The 20,980-nt window shown below is 48.1% G+C and overlaps 1 protein-coding gene across 2 annotated transcripts in view; it reads right to left on the reverse strand.

Annotated features, from left to right (window-relative positions):
- Positions 1–16,827: 16,827 nt before the first annotated feature.
- The window catches only part of ITIH5 (inter-alpha-trypsin inhibitor heavy chain 5), a 74,453-nt gene continuing 70,300 nt past the window's right edge, over positions 16,828–20,980 (reverse strand). For both annotated transcript variants that reach the window (XM_082649297.1, XM_082649296.1), the window contains 2 exons: positions 20,048–20,425; positions 16,828–18,480 (listed from right to left, as the gene is read on the reverse strand). In XM_082649297.1, the coding sequence (XP_082505423.1) occupies positions 18,191–18,480; positions 20,048–20,425 (668 nt within the window). In that variant the 3' untranslated portion in view covers positions 16,828–18,190. The remainder of the gene's footprint in view (positions 18,481–20,047; positions 20,426–20,980) is intronic.

Consider the following 20,980-nt stretch of genomic DNA (forward strand, 5'->3'; position numbering starts at 1 on the left):
CAGATGGAAAGAAAGGAGACAAAAGAGCAAGAGCAAGCAGGCTCTTGCTTCTCTCCACTATGTGAGAAACATAGTTTTGAAAAAAAAAATGATCAGAGTTAAAATCAGCCCTACTCTCGGTCCCTCTATGTTCTCTCGTCCATTCCATGTGTACTATTTGCCTCCCATGTATCAGCCATGAGGACAAGAATCACTGTCCTGGGGGGGTTGTTTAGTTCCACAGAAAACAGAGAAGTGCGTGGAGAGCTGTAGGGTCTACTAGGAAGTCACCCGAATCAGATTCTGGAGGACCAGGGGTAGCAATGGGGAGAAAGCAGTCACCCTGATAGAGGATTCTAGTACCTTGGGAAATGGAAAGTAATCACAATCAAACCAGCACATCTAGGACAATAGAACACAGTGTCACACTGCTTAGGCCCCCTGACTTTCTGGGCCAGGGCACAAGTATTTTTCCCTGCTTCACTATGTATGTTTTGCTGACTATGAAAGAGGAGTATCGGCTCTGGACACCAGGTGGCGCTGGTCATTAAAGTTCCAAGGCCCGGAAGTAGAGATGTCTCAGAAGTTAAGCTTTGAATTCACCAAAAATTTCCCTGGTTGGCCTGAAGTGATCTCGTGGGTTCCCCCAGGGTGGGTATTAGTCAGTGGTTACTACTGGGTTCATCCTATCCTTCCAGGTGACTCTCCCCAAGCCACGGCCTGGGCTGGGCCGTCCGTCCTGAACTTGCTGACCATGGTGTTTGTGACGGTGGCCACCAACCTCGTTCTACTCTTCCTAGGCTGGACCATGGTAAGAATTCGAGTGACATTTCTGGCAGTCTTGTGGGTTGGTGTTCAAGGGAGCGGTGAGGTTTGGAGCCAGGATGACGATTAGATCTGGCCACCTCTTGGCTATTCAAGCACTAATTATAGGGATTCAACCTGCCGCTCACATTTGAGCCATTTCTCTGGTCCTCCAGGGGAACATAAACCAGTCCATTTAATGCATTTTGAAGCAGTTTTGACCAAACACATATTAGGGCAGAAAAGAAACCTCAGTAGAGTTCCCTTGAGCCTGGGAGGATTTTGTAGATTTCATGACTTATCTCTGTGATTTCCATTGCCATGAAAAACTGAGAGTTGCCTCTACTCGATTTCAATTCACTGTCCCCAAAGCATCATTCCTTCCTTTGCCATGTATAATTGTGAACTATATGCTTAATGATAATTTTCCTTCACGTTTCCTGACAATGGGGAGAAGCACAAGTTGGCCCCAAGTGTGTGGAAGCTGCCTGAACTGTGTTCACGTCTCTGTGGGAGAAGCCAGGTCACCGTGATGATCATTTCCTGTGAGCAAGAAGCTGTTCTTGGCCGAGGCATGCTTAGAGCTCTGATCGCTGCAGAATGTACCTTCCTCCCCTCTTAACTCATGGGGTCAGACCTTAATAGTGATACTAACTTGTAGGGCTCTTAAAACATTTATTGCCACACTAGTGGTCTCCATCCAAGGTTAAGGAAACCTAGTGGACCCTGTACATAGGAGCTGCCTAAAGGTTTCTAGCTTTGGTGGACAAGACAGGGAATGAGGGACAAGCCTCCTCATTCCTCCCCGAAGGCTTTCTTCCCATGGTTAGTTGCCTAGAATGCTGTCAGCTCACCAGTTCCATGAATGGCATGGATCTAGGAACGTAGAGATTGAGTTATAACCACAGGCTATGGACTGAATTGTGTCCGCACAGAATTTATACGTTGAAGCCCTCACCTCCAATGTGACTGTATCTGGAGTAAAGAAGGAATTAAGGTTAAATGAGGTCATAAGGGTGGAACCCTGATTTAATAGGATTAGTGTCCTTATAAGGGGAGGCATCAGGAAGATCACCTTTTCTCTCCTCCATATGAAGACACAGCAAGAAGGTGGGCCATCTGCAAGCCAGGAAGTGGGTCCTCACCAGGGACCACATTGGCTGGCACCTGGATCTTGGACTTCTAGCCTCCACAACTGTGAGAATAAATATCTGTTGGTTAAGCCACCCAGTCTGTGGTATTTTGTTATGGTGGCCAGAGCTGACAAAGACACCATACAACAAAGGAAGTCTCGGCGCTGTGTATGAGAAATAAGTAGGGGTTCATGGAGGCACTAAAACTCCAATTTTAAGAACAAAACCGAGACAGGGGTTCAGTGTCGTCATTTATACAACAGAAAGAGTGCGATCATGCGGCCCCAACGGCGCAGGTGGCAGGGGTCCTATCCATTCCACTCCTGTCAATTACAGTACGTGTCAGACCGGATTGGTTTCAGCCTTGCAGATTAGTAGACAAAGGGTCAGCTCAGTCCTATCGCTGCATCTTGTTTTTTCCCGCCGGCAGCAGTAGCCTTTGGAACAATGTGTGGGGATAGAGTGTCTGCCGCAGAATTCAGGGCAAGAGTGCAGTATTCATTCCCATCCTTGGAGAGGCACCTTCTAACTCTCTCTCTGGAGTATAGTCCAGGGAATCACACACTTTTCACTCCCAGCAGAGCAGAGAGATAGAAACAAGATGAGGTTTCCTCCACCCCCACGATTGGCACCTTCCCCCAAATCCCGCGAGTCTCATGGCACCAGGCAGACTCATGGCACCAGATGCCAAGTAAACAGAAAAAGATCACTTGGGAGCGAGCTGGCCACTCCTCGGATAAACCCAAGTCTTTGTTGTCTTATTCAGAAAGGCTACTTCGGAACTGGTATCCTAATTACCTAGAGGCATGCATGATGATTCAAGGCAGGTTGCTTAGTAGAGAAATTCAGTGGCTTGGCGATTTATCGGATACGTAACTATCGTTTTTGACTACTTAGTATATGCCAGATACAGCCCCAGATTCTCTCCATGCATCAGCCCCTTGATTCTTCTCAACCACTGGGAGGCAGTCACTAAGATCTTCCGCATTGTACACGGGAGGAAACATGCTTTAGAGGCGTTCGTGGACCTTTCCAAGGCCACGTGGTCAGTCACAGCCCAGGGAGGACCAGATCCTTTACTGCTCACTGAATGTTCTCCACTTGTCACTTGTCTTTCTTGAGGGTCAGATAGACATTCATTGGAGAGGGACAGGGGTCCTTCTGCCTTTGTCACAAGCAGAAAATCCAATAATACAGGACTATGGGGAACCAATGTTTTTCTCAATTTTGGCTAAAGATCCTGAATGTCACTTCAGAGAATACGTGTTCCTGCTGTGTACTGGCACGGCTTACCTAAACTGTCAGAAGAGGTGTTTTATTCCTTGTAGATAATCTCCTGGAAATGGGTCTCTTTTGAAAACATTTTCCCCCCAAAAGGACCCCAAAAAGATTTTAAAAATCAAAAAGAAATTGATTCTTTGTGGTCTTCTCCTTTTCCAAGGTGTTCTTTTTTAACAGTGAATGTGTATTATTTGCAATCAGATAACAATTGTGCTTTGTTGGTCATTGAAAATAGAGGGCTTTCAGCCCAACTGCCAGTGGGAGCACAGAGGGGTATTTTGCACTGTGTTCTCTCAAATCTCTCTTTCTCTCTCTCTCTCTCTCTCTCTCTGTCTCTCTCTCTCCCCCGCCGCACCCCCTCCCCTTGGAGAGCGTGCTTCATGGAATGTTCCTTTCAAAGTTCTTCCAACGAGGAGGCTAACGCAATGTCTTCTAGTGAAAGAACAAAGCACTCTCACACACACTATCTCTTGCCAACTACTCACAAGTGAAGCAAAGTCCTTCTCAACAGTTGGTAGCTTAAAATAATAGACGAGAAAGCTGAATATATTTGCAATAATTATAGAAGTAATTTTGGAGTATCTACTACTCAACTCAGAACCACACCAACCAAGTACCTTCCTCTTTCTTTGAAAAAAATGATGTAAAATTGTTGAAGCAATGGTCTGAACGGTGGTCCATTTTGATGATTTTGAATTATGACAAATACTAGTCATTTTAAATGGTTTTTGTCTTCCAGGTTTAGCTTCTTGCCATGAGAGAGGTCAAGTGTCTTGGGTGTGTAGATGGGAAAGGGAGGTGACGGACACAGTGTCTGCCTTGGGTCAAAGAAGTGGATCATGTGATCAGTCATGTGATCACCCGAGTGTGTCAATCCCAGCACGCCTTCAGGTCGGAAATGAAATATATGTATATACATATCTAATTTAATATGCTGTATGGTTTATGGATAAACACTTGGGTGACTTATGAAATAACATGGGAGCAGATGTAAAGGATTCATATGGAGAATAAGAGGAGGAGAAGAAGGAGGTGCAAGGGGGGAGGAGGAGAATGACGAGGAGGAAAAGAAAAGAGAAGAGAGAGGAGTTACCCTAACCCATCCTACAGAGAAGCTAGGTATTCCTTTCGAAAATTAAAAAATATATATTTCTGGCTCTGTATTCCATTTGTACTTTTTCTCTTTGCCTCTTGCCTCTCAAGAATCTTTTTGTCGGTACACAGCCCTCTTCTTAAGGATCAAGGCCCCCGCTTTGAGGGGCCTGGGGTCCCCTCTCACCCGCAGATGTTCACTGCCAATCGGCCAAGCTAAACCATGAGTCACAGACATCCTAGGAGCGTTTGAACCTCTGGGCCCTGACCCACTGTCACCCAGCTGTGCCGCTGACTGGGAGCCAGAACGTCCTGGTGCCTGCCTGGGATTTCCCATGGTCATGGGCTTCGCCTTGATGCCCAGCTGGTCTTCCCACTTCACTTTGGAGCCCCTGAGGGTTTTGTTCTTCCGGTTGGAAAGTAAAGGACTCGGGGCGTTTTTTAAAAATTGTGGTAAAGTACATAGAACATAAAATCTACCATTTTAACCATATTTTGTATGTTATTCTTTTAACGTAGTTAGATTCTCTTAGCCAGCGTTGAAGAGTTTTGCATCCATGTTCCTAAAAGTTTTGTCTATAATTTCCTCTCATTAAGCATTTTGTCAGGCTTTTCTATCAATGTTGCACTCACTTTTCTCCCCCACTTTTTTTTTACTGTGGCAAAACCCATATAGCACTTTGGGTGACAGTGATTTGTCCGTGAGGGTTCATCGATTGTAACAAACATCCCCCTCCGGCGGAAGATGCTGATGGTGGGCAAGGTGGCGGCGGCGTGGGGGGCAGCGAGTCTGTGGGACATCTGGGTACCTTCTCTCTACTTTGCTGTGAACCTAAAATGGCTCTAAAAGTAGTCTATTTTTTAAAGTACCATGAAATTTACCATCTTAATCTCTTTTAAGTGTACAATTCCATGGCACCCAGTACATTCACATTGTTGCGAAGTCCTAACATTTTCCTCTGGCAAATGGGAAACCGTATCCATGAAACAGCCATTCCCCCTCCCCCTCCCCCACCCCCCGGTAACCACCGTGCTACTTCCTCTTTCTATGATTTTGACTATTTTCCATAGCTTGTATAAGTGGACTCAAACAGTATTTGTCTTTTTGTGGCTGGTTTATTTCACTGAGCATAATGCCCTCCAGGTTCATCCATGTTGTAGCCTGTGTCAGGATGCCCTTTTTTTTTTCTGTACGCGGGCCTTTCACTGTTGTGGCCTCTCCCGCTGCGGAGCACAGGCTCCGGACGCGCAGGCTCAGCGGCCATGTCTCACGGGCCCAGCCGCTCCGCGGCACGTGGGATCTTCCCGGACCGGGGCACGAACCCGTGTCCCCTGCACCGGCAGGCGAACTCCCAACCACTGCACCACCAGGGAAGCCCCAGGATGCCCTTTTTAAAGGCTGAATCTTATTCTGCTATATGGATGGACCACATTTTGCTCATCCAGTCATCCACTGCTGGACACTTGGGTTGCTTGCGTCTCTTGTTTATTGTAAATAATGCTTCAAAGTACAAATATCTGTTCTAGTCCCATTTTGACCATTTTTTAAACACTCTCTCAGCAAATTTCAATTATATGATACAGTGTTATCAGCTATAGGCACCACGTTATACATGAGACCCTCAGACTTTATTCATCTTATAGCTGAGAGTTTGTACCCCTATATCAACCCTTCCCTATACTCCCCCGGCACACCTGCCACCCCAGGCCCTGGCAACCACTTTTCTACTTTCTACGAAATCTTTTTTTTTTTGGTCTTTCTTTGTCTGGCTTATTCCACTCAGCATAATGCCCTCCAGGTTCATCCACGTTGTTGCAAATACAAGATTTCCTCCTTGTTCAAGGCTGAATAGTATTCCTGTGTGTGTGTGTGTGTGTGTGTGTGTGTGTGTGTACCACATTTTCTTTATCCATTCCTGCACAGACAAACATGTAGGGTCTTTCCATAACTTGGCTCTTGGCTTTTGTGAATAATATGAACATGGGGGGTGGGGGGCTGCACATATCTCTTCGAGATCATAATTTCATGTCCTTCAGACGTATACCCAGAAGTGCGATTGCTGGATCACATGGTAGTTCAATGTTTGACCACTTTTCAAATGTATAATTCAGTGGCATTAGGTACATTCACATTGCTGTGCACAGAGGCTGAGGCTTCTGGGATCCAGCACACAAGTTTGGGTTCCACCCAGCAGGGAGGACACCCCAATCTCCAGGAGCCATGGCGTGTTTTTTTGTTTTTGTTTTTTTTTGCGGTGCGCGGGCCTCTCACTGCCGTGGCCTCTCCTGTTGCGGAGCACAGGCTCCGGACGCGCAGGCTCAGCGGCCATGGCTCACGGGCCCAGCCGCCCCGCGGCATGTGGGATCTTCCCGGACCGGGGCACGAACCCGTGTCCCCTGCATTGGCAGGTGGACTCTCAACCACTGCGCCACCAGGGAAGCCCCACGGCGTGTTTTTTAGGCGGGCTTCTCACTGTCCTCCGTCCCCAGCCTCTGGTCACCACCACTGCGGTTTCATGGCAGCCCTCCTGGACTCGAGCCCCCCTGCTGCCCCCCCCTCCCCCTTGCCCCTGCCTGGGGCCCAACAGCAGGGCCCCTCTGGCCATGCACCTTCCCCTGCAGACCCCATTATGTCAGCCGACCAGTGCTGTCAGCCTGACCTGAGCACAGTCAGCCTCTCGCTGACCCCCTGGTGATGCAGAAAGCCCCCTCCCTGGGCTCCCAGCAGACTATCTCCCCCACCCCTCCCCGACCCTTCGCTCTCCACGTGATGCTAAAGTTTCCGGGCCTGGAGGGGAACAGGCTGGGTGAGGGGAAAGTGCCTCGGGGTTTATCAGGGTTCATCTGACCGTCTAACAGCAGGCGCCGGGCTGCCAGCATCCCCGACACTTGGATTTCAACCATTTTCTCCACTTGACACCTCTCCGCCCCCTCCACACATAATAAGCCCCATTCTTCCCCAGCAGGGACCGCCCGTGTTGGGACCCCAGGCTCGGCTGAAGCCGCCCGGCTCTTCTCCCCTTTCCCGCCGTCCATTCAGCAGAAACCCTAGCTGCCCAGGCAGAGGGACGCCCAGGCGCTGGCTTCTGCCAGGGGTGATAACGCAGACCCGGCTGCCCAGACTGTGTGGTCATCGGCGGGTCACTAGGTCTCAGCTTCCACCGTGACCCCAGAAGCCAGAAAGAATGGGCTTGCCTCTCCTGAACTTGCAGGGAGGGCTTGGGAACTGCTTTAGTCTAAATGTGAAAGTCCCGCAGAGGAAAGGAATTGAAGAGCTGGTGGGAGAAAACAACGACAACAATTCTAAGTATTGTACCTAGAATGAGGCTCTGCTCCCTTAAAGGGACAGTCAGTTGGGAGCAGACGAGGGTAATGAGGGTCACTTAAGGACCCATCCTGGGTGAAGCAGGCTGAAGTCATAGCACTAGGTACTCAGGCTTGGCTGCGGTTTGCCACCTGAATACGGCAGCAAGAGCGCTTCTGCTTTGGAGAGCTTTAGTAAGGAATTATCCTGAGAGCTAGCTTTTTTTTTTTTTTAAGAGAGAGAGAGAGATCTCATATTTTAGACGTCCTATTTTGTCAGGTGCTCAGAAGTGCCTGTGACTCCAAAGATGTTGAACATAAAGGGGTTGTGATCTAGCAGAGGGTCATTCTGTACATGCTCTTCTGAAGCTTGGTTTTTAATTTCATGCATGTTACACAGCTTTCTGTATTCCACGTTGTATAATACATAGCTAGCTTTAATAGCTATAAACTGTGGTATTAATGTGCCCTTAATGACTGTCTTCTGATGACCATTTAGGCCATATCTTTTTTTTTCAAGTTGATTCATTTCACTATAATTATTTTTTAAAAATTTATTGAAATAGTTGATTTACAATGTTGTATTAGTTTCAGGTGTACAGCAAAGTGATTCAGTTATATATATACATATATAAATATATATTCTTTTTTTACTTTCTCTTTCATTATAGGTTATTACAAGATACTGAGTAGAGTTCCCTGTGCTCTACAGTAGGTCCTTGTTGGTTATCTGTTTTATATATAGCAGTGTGTACATTTTAATCATTTAAGCCATTTCATAGTGTCTATGTGTTTGTTTTTATTATTACTAGAAAGTGGCAAGTAACATCCTGTACATGTTGCTTTGTGAATTTATGTGAGTTTATGAAATAAATTCATAAAAGTAAAACAAAAGAAAAAACCAGATGTTGTGAACTGTTTAGCTCCCTCTCGGCTCCCTAATGATTGGGAAGTTACGTCCTTACTTCTCCTGGCCCCTCCCGCATTCACTCTTCCTCCAAACAAGACTGCGGTGCCTGGAGCGGAAACACGAGCAAGCAGATCAGAGGTGATAGGACCTAAACTCCCCTGTGGGTCTCAGGCCCTGGGGTGAGGGTGGCCCAGACAAACGGCAGGGAAGAAAGAGGGAGCAGGGGTCGGAAAGTGCACCCACGCTGCATGGGTGCAGAAGCCAGGGCTGTGCCAGCAGGACCTCAGTAGAACCTCAGAATCTGTCACCGGTTCTAAATATGGGCAGGTCGTCCTTCAATTGTGCGTGGCTCACGTGATCTGCGGTGACAAAAGGATGGGCGCACGAGGTTGGCAGGGACCCAGGAGACTTGCTTTTCAAGTTATTTTACCTTCGGGCAGTGGGAGCCCTCCCAGCACCTCCCATCCTCCTGTTCTCCAGCCTCTGGGAACTAAGTCTCCTTGGCCTGTGGACCCTGATCTTGGTCTGTGTCGGCTCTTTGCTTTCTTCCACCCCGCCAAGCCTGCTCACCGCCTCCGTGGAAACCAGGGCACATCGCCCTAGCACGGCGCTGAGCGTCTGATAGAGAAAAAGGAAAGCTGCTGACGCCTCCACCTCCTCAGCCCGTCTCTCTCTGCCAGGTGCGGCCAGAGGCTCATTAATTACATCAAGAGGCCTTCCCTGGTGGCGCAGTGGTTGAGAGTCCGCCTGCCGATGCAGGGGACACGGGTTCGTGCCCCGGTCTGGGAAGATCCCACATGCCGCGGAGCGGCTGGGCCCGTGAGCCATGGCCGCTGAGCCTGCGCATCCGGAGCCTATGCTCCGCAACGGGAGAGGCCACAACAGTGAGAGGCCCGCGCACCGCAAAAAAAAAAAAAAAAAAAAAAATCACATCAAGAGCTGCATTGCCTGTGCCTCTCCCAAGGAACACAAGTGACGTTTAAAAGCCACCAGATGTGCACGTGAGTTCTGTCTCTCTCCATTTCTGTGTATTTAACCGGGTGGGGGGTTGGGACCCCCTTCCCCAGCGGGCTTTCCTTGCCCCAGCTCCCCAGATGTGTTTCTGTGTCCTTTGCACGGAGGGTGATTTGTTTCAGGAAGCTACCGACTAGGAGATGTTTCCTAGGATGTCGTTTCTAAGGAAGAGAGAGAAAGATGAACTTGCCGCAGTCCTGTGTCTCCAGCCCACAGAATTCCCTGCCCAGTTCGAGCCCAGACCAGTGGCAAAAAGCAGTCCAACACACAGATACACTACCAAACGTAAAATAGCTAGCTAGTGGGAAGCAGCTGCATAGCACAGGGAGATCAGCTCAGTGCTTTGTGACCACCTAGAGGGGTGGGATAGGGAGGGTGGGAGGGAGACACAAGAGGGAAGAGATATGGGAACATATGTATATGTATAGCTGATTCACTTTGTTATAAAGCAGAAACTAACACACCATTGTAAAGCAGTTATACTCCAATAAAGATGTTAAAAAAAAAAAAGCAGTCCAACATTCAGGGACACGCAAGAGAGCCCCCTTCCCCAGCCTTACTTCTTCGCCCTGTGATGCTCAGCTGATACACACAGGTGGGATCCTGGATCCGGTGTCCAGCAATCACAGCCATCACTGTGGAAGCTGCTTCTATTTTGTCCAAAGCATGCCAGGGTCATGAGAAGAGCAGAGTCCCTGCATCCAGGCTAAGCCAGATGTCAGCTCTGTGATGAGGGCTGGTCATTCCATCTCCCTGAAATTTTAGTTCTTCTATACAATTTATTTTCCTTTCCTTTATAGTGTTTTTATTACGAATAAATAACTTATTATATAAAATACTCTTAGACGTTTTCCCCCCTATCCTTACCCGTTCTGTAGGACCCAGATCAAATACCAGTACCGCTTCCACCCAGGCTGAAAGCAGTCTCTTCCTTTTTAAACCCCTTCCCACCCACGTTTTTTTTCTGAACTTTTTAAGGGCACACTGCTGTCTCTGTTTATAAGTAATTACACACAACAGTATCTCCAGGATGGGCTAGGGAGGCCCCTCTATCCCCTCCACGGTGGTTCGCACCCACTCGCTATTAGTCGAATGAATGAATAAGTGAATGTACTTGTTTTGAAGCATTTTCTCTTCTGGGAAATTTGCACTGAACAATTCAAAATGTTCCTGTCCTTCAATCGTATACAAAGTTTTATCCTATGTTTTCATCACAAGGTCTCAAAGTGTTATTTAGTTTTCCAGGCCGATGAAGAGATCAAAAGGATATGTAGTTGCCTCCAAGTTAGACAGGAGAACTTTTAGTTTCTAGAATACTCCTGGACTCTAGCCTTCTTCAAAAGCAAATACACTTTATGTTGGAGCTGAGCCTTCAGACATACTGTTTCTGCATTCCCCAGGAAAGGTCTGTTTCTTTTGTAACATTCTGTAACACTTAGAGAGCTTATGTTACTTTCATGGAGGCAAGAGCCTAGTGATTGAACAGACTTCCAGTAGGAAATGTCCCAGATGGGACAACGGTACAGGTCTCCCATACAGACATTCATTCACGCTCAAGTATCTGCAGTATTGTATTTTCTACATTGCCTCTATACATTTCAAATAAAATTTATTCATTTCAAAAAAGCACACTAGGGCTTCCCTGGTGGCGCAGTGGTTGAGAGTCCACCTGCCGATGCAGGGAACATGGGTTCGTGCCCCGGTCCGGGAAGATCCCACATGCCGCGGAGCGGCTGGGCCCGTGAGCCATGGCCGCTGAGCCTGCGCGTCCGGAGCCTGTGCTCCGCAATGGGAGAGGCCACAACAGTGAGAGGCCCGCGTACTGAAAAAAAAAAAAAAAAAGCACACTAAAATGTATTTACAATGCATTTCATACTTGTAGTACAATGAAGTGATTTAATTGACACATCGATAAACTTAGGACCTGTGATTTTCTTCTTATATAACCAGAAATTCCCAGTGAGCAGTCAGGACATCAGCCCTTCGCTTACACAAACACAGCTGTTGTTTTGAGAAAATAATATGATTAACAGAGAATTTTCAGGAAGAAGTCTTGTGTCAATAAAAATTAATTTTGAGTTGGCCTAGGAAATGTACCCAACACACACACACGCACACACACACACACACACACACACACACACACACATTTCCACGTTTATACGCAACAATAAAAATTTTAAAAGATGGTGCTAGAACTTCTTCCTTTCCTCTCAGATCCCAAATTCCTCTGATATAAATACAGAGACTTTGAAGATGGGAAAGTTTGCTTTTATTCCTGAGTTTGAGGTGATGCCAGAATAACGGAAGGGAAGTGTCCTCAAGTCCACGCAGAGCCAGATGCTGAGACCGTGAAGTGGGTGAGCCCGTGAGGTGGAGGGAGTGGAGAGTATAAAGGACCAGTATGGGGGCTTCCCTGGCGGTCCCGTGGTTAGGTCTGCGCTTCCACTGCAGGGGGGCACGGGTTCTATCCCTGGTTGGGGAACTGAGATCCTGCAAGCCACACGGCATGGCTAAAAAAAAAAAAATTTAAAAAAAGGACCAGTATGACCTTGGGGGATGTCCACAGGTTGGTAGGAGGAAAGACATGCAGGAAAGGAGACTAGGAAAAAAAAATTCTAATCTCGTAAGAGAAGCAAAGGGATCCAACATTTCAAAAAAGAGGAAGAGGCCAAAAGTATCATGTAGTAGGGGCTGGAGACACCCATCGCTGGGACTGGATGTCAGAAATGGTAATGTGACGTCTGAGACACAGTTTGATGAACGTGGTAAAGACAGAAGATGAATCTGATGACTTAAGCAACTGACTAGGAGGTAAAAAAAAGTGAGGGTTCAAACACCGACCATTAGCACAAGCCTGACACTGAAATGAAAGAGAAGATGGAAGCCCCAGGGGCCTGGCCAGGGAGGAGCGCTTCAGCCTGGAGGAGACTTCTGGAAGGGTGTCCGAGTCTACGGACGAACCACCCTGAACACACCCGATCTCGTCTGGAAGGGTATCCAAAACCAAGAGGAAAGAACCTCTGGGGAGTAAGAGTCTGGAGATTCTAGAAAGAAGAGGAGTCATTGAGGCAACTGCCCAGATGGAGTGAGAAGGATAGAGCCTGGAAGAAGGTGGACCGTTATACCCCGAAGGCAGCAGGACAAAGATGCTATGAGACAGAGTAAGCGAGGGAGCTCCTTCTGCAGTTTTCTCAGCACGAGAGGAGGCGAATTGCTGGGGAAAGCTGCGGAGTGAGGTGGTCTAGAAAGCTGAAGCAGAAGGCGGGAGCCATGGAGGCCAATGCACTTCAAGGAAAACAGATTTCAGTTTTGCTAAATGCCTGCGGGAGCCCTGCTGGTTGAATGGACCCATTGTGGCACTCTGACTTCCCCGATGCATTCTCCATACCTGGGGACAAGAGTGATGGATGCGGGGCTGGAGACAGACCCAGGCAAGGGTCCAGGGAGCCAGGAACCTGCAGATTCACTGAGTGTCATCCACTGTGGGTTCACAGTAACCCCCGAATCTACAGGGCACAGGTCAAAACTGATTGAAACTGAATGAAGACGATGGCTTCAATTCCTAAGCTGTTCCCAGCTGCTTAACCTTACAGAAGAAATATTTCACGTGGGTCCCTCTGTATATGCACTTCTTCCTTGCAGCTCAGTACTCTCCATGTTTGGAATGTTTTCCCCACCTCCTTCCTCCCTTCAGCTGGGCCTCTGCAGAGTTCTCTTGCAGGATTTCTCACACTCTGTTCCAATCTTTGCATATCTCCTGCTCTAAACTGTGGGCTCCATGGAGGCAGGAACTTTGTTTTCCTCTGAATCCCCAAGCCTGGAACACTGGATCCCAGAATAGACTGGAGTCACTGACTGAATCATTTTGCATTTATTACTTAGGACGTTCAGGACGTATCTTCATGTGCAGGCAGAAGATAAAGATCATGGGATCTGAGCACATGACCTCGTCCAGTCCCTTTATTAGAGACGAAGAAGCCAAAGCCTGAAGAGGTGGACTTCATGCCCTTGAGATGAGGAGTTGGCTAGTTTTCTCTTTAACACAACCTCCCAGTGATGTCTCTCTCACTCCTGCTCCAGGTCTGCTTTGGTTCTAATTCAGGATCTAACATCTAAGCAAGATCTGGCCTGACCACAGGAACTGGAGAAAGAGAAGCCAGAATGACAAGCAAGAGAAATGCCCTGTGCCAATGGAAGAACCGAGCCAGGTGATGGTCAGTGTGGGGAAACAAGTGACCCAAGAAGAAGGTGAGAGAAGCTCTGGGATGCCCGAGTCCCCAGAAAATAAGGGACTGAGGTTGAAGACACTTCTCTACAAATTTGACGGTTTTATAAAAGGTCAGAAATGGATGCTGTACACTGGCTGTCCCACACAGTAATGTGTTGGGTTTTTTTTTTTTAGCTTTATTGCTGGCTCTGTCACTTTATTTTTTTTTTCAATTAATTTTTATTGAAGTATAGGTGCTTTACAATGTGTTAGTTTCTACCGTACAGCAAAGTGAATCAGCTATACGTATACATATATCCCCTCTTTTTTTTGGATTTCCTTCCCATTTAGGTCACCACAGAGCACTGAGTAGAGTTCCCTGAGCCACACAGCAGGGTCCCAGTAATGTGTTGTTTTAACACGGTTCTTTCAATATTACTCACTTGCTCTATTTACATATATTTCTATGGAATTCAGAAATTCCTACAAACAAGCAGTGCAGTTAGAATCAACAAGTTTTATTCTCTCTAGCCGTTTTCCCTCAAAACATATATACCAGTGTATTGTTTGTTTTTAGATGTCATTCTGTTACAAATTTTTGTTGATGGAAAATGTCCGTTGAAGGTGAACTATCTTGTGCCCTACTTATTATTTTAAACTGACTAAGATAAATATTTAAAGTCACAGTTCTAAGTATTTGCTTAGCTGTGTTCTTTTATTTGCTGTTTATTTTAGTTGGAACATGTGTGAATGGTTCCAAGAGTCCAGATTAAATAACAACATTGTTTGTATACATTCTGGGTAGCTTGAAGAAAAGAAAAGGAATTCGTATCTTGAATGATTCAGCGTCTTAGTCAACTCAGGCTACTATATCAAGAATACCACAGACTGTGTGGCTTACACAACAAACATTGATTTCTCACAGCTCTGGAGGCTGGGAAATTCAAGATCAAGGTGCCAGATGACTTGGTGTCTAATGAAAGCTCACTTCCTGATTTTAGAAGGCATTCTTCTCATGTTCACAGGATGGAGAACAGAAAAACCATCTCTCTCAGGTCTCTTATAAGGGCACTAATCCCATCACAAGGACTCCACCCTCATGACCGAATTACCTCCCAAAGGTCCCACCTCCTAATGCCATCACCTTGGGAGTTTAATTTGGGTTTTCAGCATATGAATTCGGGGGGACACAAACATTCTGTCCATAGCATTCAGCTCAGCCAACACATACATTTAAAGAAAGGAATCCTGTCCCTAATTCACCCGTGAGGACACATGATTCAATTAAAGACCTAATGTTATGTCACACAGAAACAGAGGTGCTCTCTCCCATTCCCAGAGCCCTGCATCACACTGCCCAGCTGTGAGGGAGGGTCAGGATGGGTTATTCTCTCAACACCCGCTCCCTCCATCCTGAACTAATAAACCACTGAAAAGGCAAACGGAAGAAGATAAAGCGCCTAGCATGAGTGGGTAGAGAACGTTCAGCCCATTTTATTTGGGGAATGTGAAACTTTACATTAGGAGACCCCTGAAGACGACCCTTTGAGATGCCTCTCTTTTTCGGATGAGGGAGTGGATTAGGGTCCCAGGGGTGGAGACTTGCTGAAGAGCCCAGCCAGTCAACTTGTTAGGACCCATTAACATTAGTGATGATGTAACCTGAGGTTTATCCCCTCTAATTGCAACGTACTTCTCAACCTCATTCGAGTGCTCATTTCATAACCCCGACCCCACCTTATTTACAAATGCTCAAGGAAGATAAACGACTGTCCATACGGTGACATCGTGTCAAAGCGAACCAGTGAGCTCTGGAGGCTCAGTCTGGCCCTGCTCTAAGTCTTTTATATGATGTGGGGGAAGTCACCCAACTGCACTCTGACTCCGTTTTCCCACCTGAGAAGAGAATCCCTCCTTGCCGCTGCATTTACGTAAAAAGACCTTGCTATTCACAACACGCGTGGCCAATCGAAAACATGACATTTTTCAGTCAACTTAAAAAAAACCCTGAAGTATGACCTTGGGGTGGAGTTTGGAGCCCACAGATCTCACAGTCTCTGGCTAAAACAGAAAATGCCCTGATACATACCTTTTGCGAAAAAAAAAAAAAAAAAAAAGATGTACAATTGAAAAGGAGGAGAAAGAAAAGTGGGATGAGTCTAAAGTAAAAACACTAAAATAAAAGCTCATCCCTAATACTTTTAAAAATGTGCATTTTTTTTTTTTTTTCTGAATAGGAGAGTAAGGGACGGTCACCCCGTTGGAATATCTGGTCCTGTAGTAACAGCCTCCTGTCTGCAGCTTTTTCTTTTTTTTTTTTTTTGCGGTACGCAGGCTTCTCACTGTTGTGGCCTCTCCCGCCACGGAGCACAGGCTCCGGACGCACAGGCTCAGCGGCCATGGCTCACGGGCCCAGCCGCTCCGCGGCATGTGGGATCTTCCCGGACTGGGGCACGAACCCGTGTCCCCTGAATCGGCAGGCGGACTCTCAACCACTGCGCCACCAGGGAAGCCCTGTCTGCAGCTTTGAGGCCACACCTGGAACACAGATCCCGGCTCCAGGCGCTAACACAATGGGCTGGCATCGTGGCTGCAGGGATCTCTGCCCAGTTGGGCCCGAGGTCTATGTAACAGGAAAGTCCCCGCAGAGCCTGCCCAGGTCCTGGCCAGCCCAGCTCCGGCTCCTCCTTTCCCTCTGAAATATGGAAGCAGCTGTCAGCAGCCTGGGCCTGTGCATTCACACTGCTGGCATGAAAACAGGCAGCTGAGTTGAGTCAAAAATAACACAGCTGCCGGCCCTGGTCTGGTGGGTTCCCAAGGTGGAGAGAGACGGAGACTCTGAGACACAACCGGTCCCGCCCCCCTACCCCCACCCCCGACGGCCCAGGCACTAACTTGAACTCCTGCAGCCACTTGGTCCACAAAAACATGTGGATGTCATTTTGCTGCTCAAATGTTTCCCATTGGAAAACGGGAAGGCAAGGGCAAATGTGGTAAACAATTTTCTTAGTTCTGATTTCTCTCCTAGTGCTGTCTGCTTCCACATGGCATGAAAGTTCTAGAGTCACTCCCTACTGGAAGAAACGTTCCATGAAGCCGGCACAAAAGCTTTTATTTCATTCGGTCTCACGTCAAAATATTCCATGTCTCTGACCCAAACCTTCCTTTCCCTGCTGTTCGGCTCCAGTGCCCCCCATGTCCATCTGCGTCCTGACCGCAGTGAGGGTCAGGCTTACTGAACCTCCGTGGTCCAGCAAAAAGCCGGGAAGGAGGGGGAGAGAGGAGGTCTCAAGACCACCATCAACCTCCCTTCCCCTTGATAATGTGACGGGCTTCACAGGTTCCACCATGAGGAGTGACAGTCATTGACTCTTGACACCACCCTGACCCCGATTTTAACCCCTCCCTGATGGAATCAGATTTGTCCAAAGCCTCTTGCTCACGCTGACTTCCTGGCCTCGCATGTCTGGGATGTGGGAGGGCTCCTTAGATCTGTGAGCATGTCCGCACTTCCTGCTGGGAACATGCAGTTTGGTTCCTGTAGGTCGGCTCTGTGCTGCCAATACCTCCCCATCCCAGTTCTGCAAGAGCCTAATTTATCACCTCCTGGGGGACCGAGAGCAAATCAGGTCGGAATCAGGACCAAGGCTGAAGAGCCGAGTGAAAGATTCATCACGCTGCTGGCCGACGCTCCAGCACTGAGACAGGCCAGTGAAATACACCCACGTGGGCTGCCCTGTTTATTAGAAGCGCTCAGCGTTCTGGAATAAATAGGAGAATCTCCAACAGCAAAGTTAAGTGATTTACAAAGCCCGTTAGAAAAATACCGGTATCTGGGATGCAGAGTCTCTATTTTGAGTCAATTTTTAAAAAACAAAAACAAATTTTCAAGGGCAAGACATCACAGTAGAAGAAAATCCTCTCCTAAGAAAAGACCGAATGGTTTACAGTGATCAAATCTACATGCTATTTCATGACTCGTGGCCTGGGCCCAAGGAGAGGTTCCCCTGAGGCAGAGGTTGGCCGCACATCCGGAGAACGCAGCGGGCTAGGAGGAGAGATGCCTATGCATTAGTATAAGGCAAAAAGCAGAGTGCCCAAGCCTGGCCATTTCCACAGAGAAAACAGACCTGATGGCCACCTTCCTTCATCAGAGTCACCTTGTGGTAGGCAGTGAGATGGACAAGCCAGCGGGTATAAGATAGAGACTTGCTTTTAGCTGTGACTGGTCCCTTTGGTGCCACCACTGTTCTCTACTGGAGATGGGGAGGGGGAGGGGAAGAGCAGGAAATCCCATTCTTGCTTCAACGTCCTGACCCCACCCTTTGCTCAAGCAGAGGTTAGACCTCCCCGCCACCAGGGGGGAGTCCTGGGCGGCGGCTACCTGCCAAGCGACAAGAACCACACCACGGGGTCCCCGAAGACGTTTCCCTGTCACACGCTCTTGCCTTACGGCTGCTGGCGTCAGAGTCCCCGGGATGTGCCTGGGCCAAAGGTGGTCTCGGAGTCAAAAGGATGGGCTGCCAGGTAGTCTTTATACTCCCCGTCAATCAGGTTGGCGGCGTTGTTCCGGGCAAACCAGCAGTCCACCTGCTCTTCCCCGTTGTAGATTTTCCTCTGCTTCCACACCACTGGGACCTGGTGTCCTTTTACCTCGAGGACGGCCTCAGACCTCTCACCTGTCTCAGGGACGGAAGGATGGGCAGGGCTCTTGCCGAGCCCGGCGAGTCTGGCCTCCTGGTTCAGGAACTGACCTGAGAGGACAAAAGAGACGTCAGGTCTAGGTCAAGTGCGAGCAACGTGTTTGAACAAAATCTAACTTCAGTTCGGGCACCGATGGCCAGCAAATGCACGGGTGTGACCCAGAGGAAGGGGATGCATAACACCAGAGCAGTGACTGTGGTCCTCGGGTGGAGTCTCCCAGAGCTGCTCCACCTTTTCCAGTGTCCGGGGAGGGTGTGGGGAGGAGAGACCTGAGTGTATTGGTAGTGGCCTCCACTTCTGGAAGCTACCACGGGCAAGATGCCCAACCCACAAAAAGAGATGCCCAGTCTCCTACTGAGATGGGAGGATGAGATGGGGGCAAATAACAAGGGAAGAAGGGTCCAGTCTTCCCCGCTCTCCTCCCTCTGGAGGACCCCTTCCATGTGTGCACTTAGTGGGTGTGCACTGGGCGGAGGGTGTGGAAAGCAGGGTCAGAATCCTCCAGGTCGAGTGAGGGCACTACCAAGGCCGAAGGGACAGCAGTCTGCGTCTGGGAGCGGAGCTTCCCAGGCAAGCTGCGTAGAGACGCATCCCTCTCGAGTGCCAGGGAATCTGAGCCCTGGCAGAGGCTCCCTCTTTACTTGTGGGAAAAGCGCCCACATGAAACTGCACGTGGAGGGAAGCCAGGCAGAGTGGGCTGCCCGAGGCTCCCAGCCATGGGGGTGCTTCCCGGGAGGGGCCATGCATCTCCCACTTGGTGCTGGGCCATGGGATGTGTCTGCATCCTCTCCCTGAGAGTAAAGAACCAGACCTGGAGAGAAGGACTCCTCATTTCTTTGCTCCCCTTCCCCAAAGGCCTGTGCGAATTAGTTTATAAGCCCATTCCTATTCTAGAAAAGTGTCAGGAAGCAAGAAGTATACTTTTCACACTAATTCGAAAAGATATGTGCACCCCAACGTTCACAGCAGCATTGTTTACAGTTGCCAAGATACAGAAGCAACCTAAGTGTCCATCAACGGACGAGTGGATAAAGAAGATATGGTACACAGTGGAATATTACTCAGCCATGAAAAAGAATGAAATTTTGCCATTTGCAGCAACACGGATGGACTTGGAGGGCATTATGCTAAGTGAAATACGCCCAGAGAAAGACAAATACCGTATGATATCACTTATATATGTGGGATCTAAAAAATACAACAAACTAGTGAATATAGCAAAAAAAAAAAAGCAGAGTCACAGACATAGAGAACAAACTAGTGGTTACCAGGGGGGAGGGGGAAGGGGCAAGAGAGGGGTGAGGGAGTGGGAGGCACAAACTATTGGTGTAAGACTGGTTCAAGGATGTGCTGTACAACACGGGGAATATGGCCAGTATTTTGTAGTAACTGTACATGGAGTGTAACCTTTAAAAATTGTATTTGAAAAAAGCAAAAAGAAAAATTGGCCATGTGCCCAAAAAAAAGAAAAAAGAAAAAGAAATAGACTTTTCATGAGCTTCATAAGGACCACATTCCTGTGGAAACTCTCAACCAAGTAAAGACACGGGCAGCATCAGCTTCGTTTTGGGAAACTGAATTCTGTGCCGTGAGTCAGCGTGGAGAGCAGCCACCTACCTAACAGGCCATGGCAGTTGCCAGAAAGGCCTTGGCCGTTGGCGACGTAGAAGCCCAGGTGGTTTCGCTGGTAGGGGGCTGGCTTTTTGTAGAGGTGGAGGAGGATGACAAAGGCCACGTTGCCCTGGATGGCGATGGTGACCTTGGCATTGGCGGACACCGACACCTCCAGCCCCTGGCTCCCCACGGCCGCGCTCTGGTTGCAGGGGAGGACCAGCCTGTCCCCACCATCCACGATGACTCTGGTGGGCGTGATCTCCAGGTAGGACCTCTCGGGCTTGTTGACGAGGATGGTGATGGTGCGGAAGTAAGTGCGCTGTTTCTTGTGGCCGTTTGGGGGAGCGGGGGCCCCGATCAACTCTCCGTTCACCGTCACGCCTTGAAGGCGGAGGGGGGGGAAGAGAGCAGTGGTTAGAAAAACTACCCCCACTTTTACAAGAGGGCTTCTCATCCGAATTTCCTTCCTCTCTTGTACCTCTAGAACCAAGAACTTCCGCTCACACGTAGGGACCACTCAGTGCCCACTGAATGAAGGAAGGAAGGAACGAATGCATGAAGGTATGAGTGATTTTTGACCAACGTCCTGGGTAGGAGAAGCTGATGTAGGTTTGGGTGAAAATATCCTAAAAAGGGGGTTGACATATACACACTACTATATATAAAATAGATAACTAATAAGAACCTGCTGTATAGCACAGGGAATTCTACTCAATACTCTGTAATGACCTATATGGGAAGAGTCTAAATAAAGAGTGGATAGATGTATATGCATAACTGATTCACTCTGCTGTACACCTGAAACCAACACAACATCGTAAATCAACTATATGCCAATAAAAATTTTAAAGTGAAAAAAAAATAAGTAAATAAATAAAAATTCTAAAAAAGGGGGTTGACATGTTTGTCTCCTTTCATTCCAGTGTCTGGTTATAG

This window comes from Grampus griseus (assembly GCF_964374135.1).
Source record: "Grampus griseus genome assembly, chromosome: 2".
NCBI classification, from domain to species: Eukaryota; Metazoa; Chordata; class Mammalia; order Artiodactyla; family Delphinidae; genus Grampus; species Grampus griseus.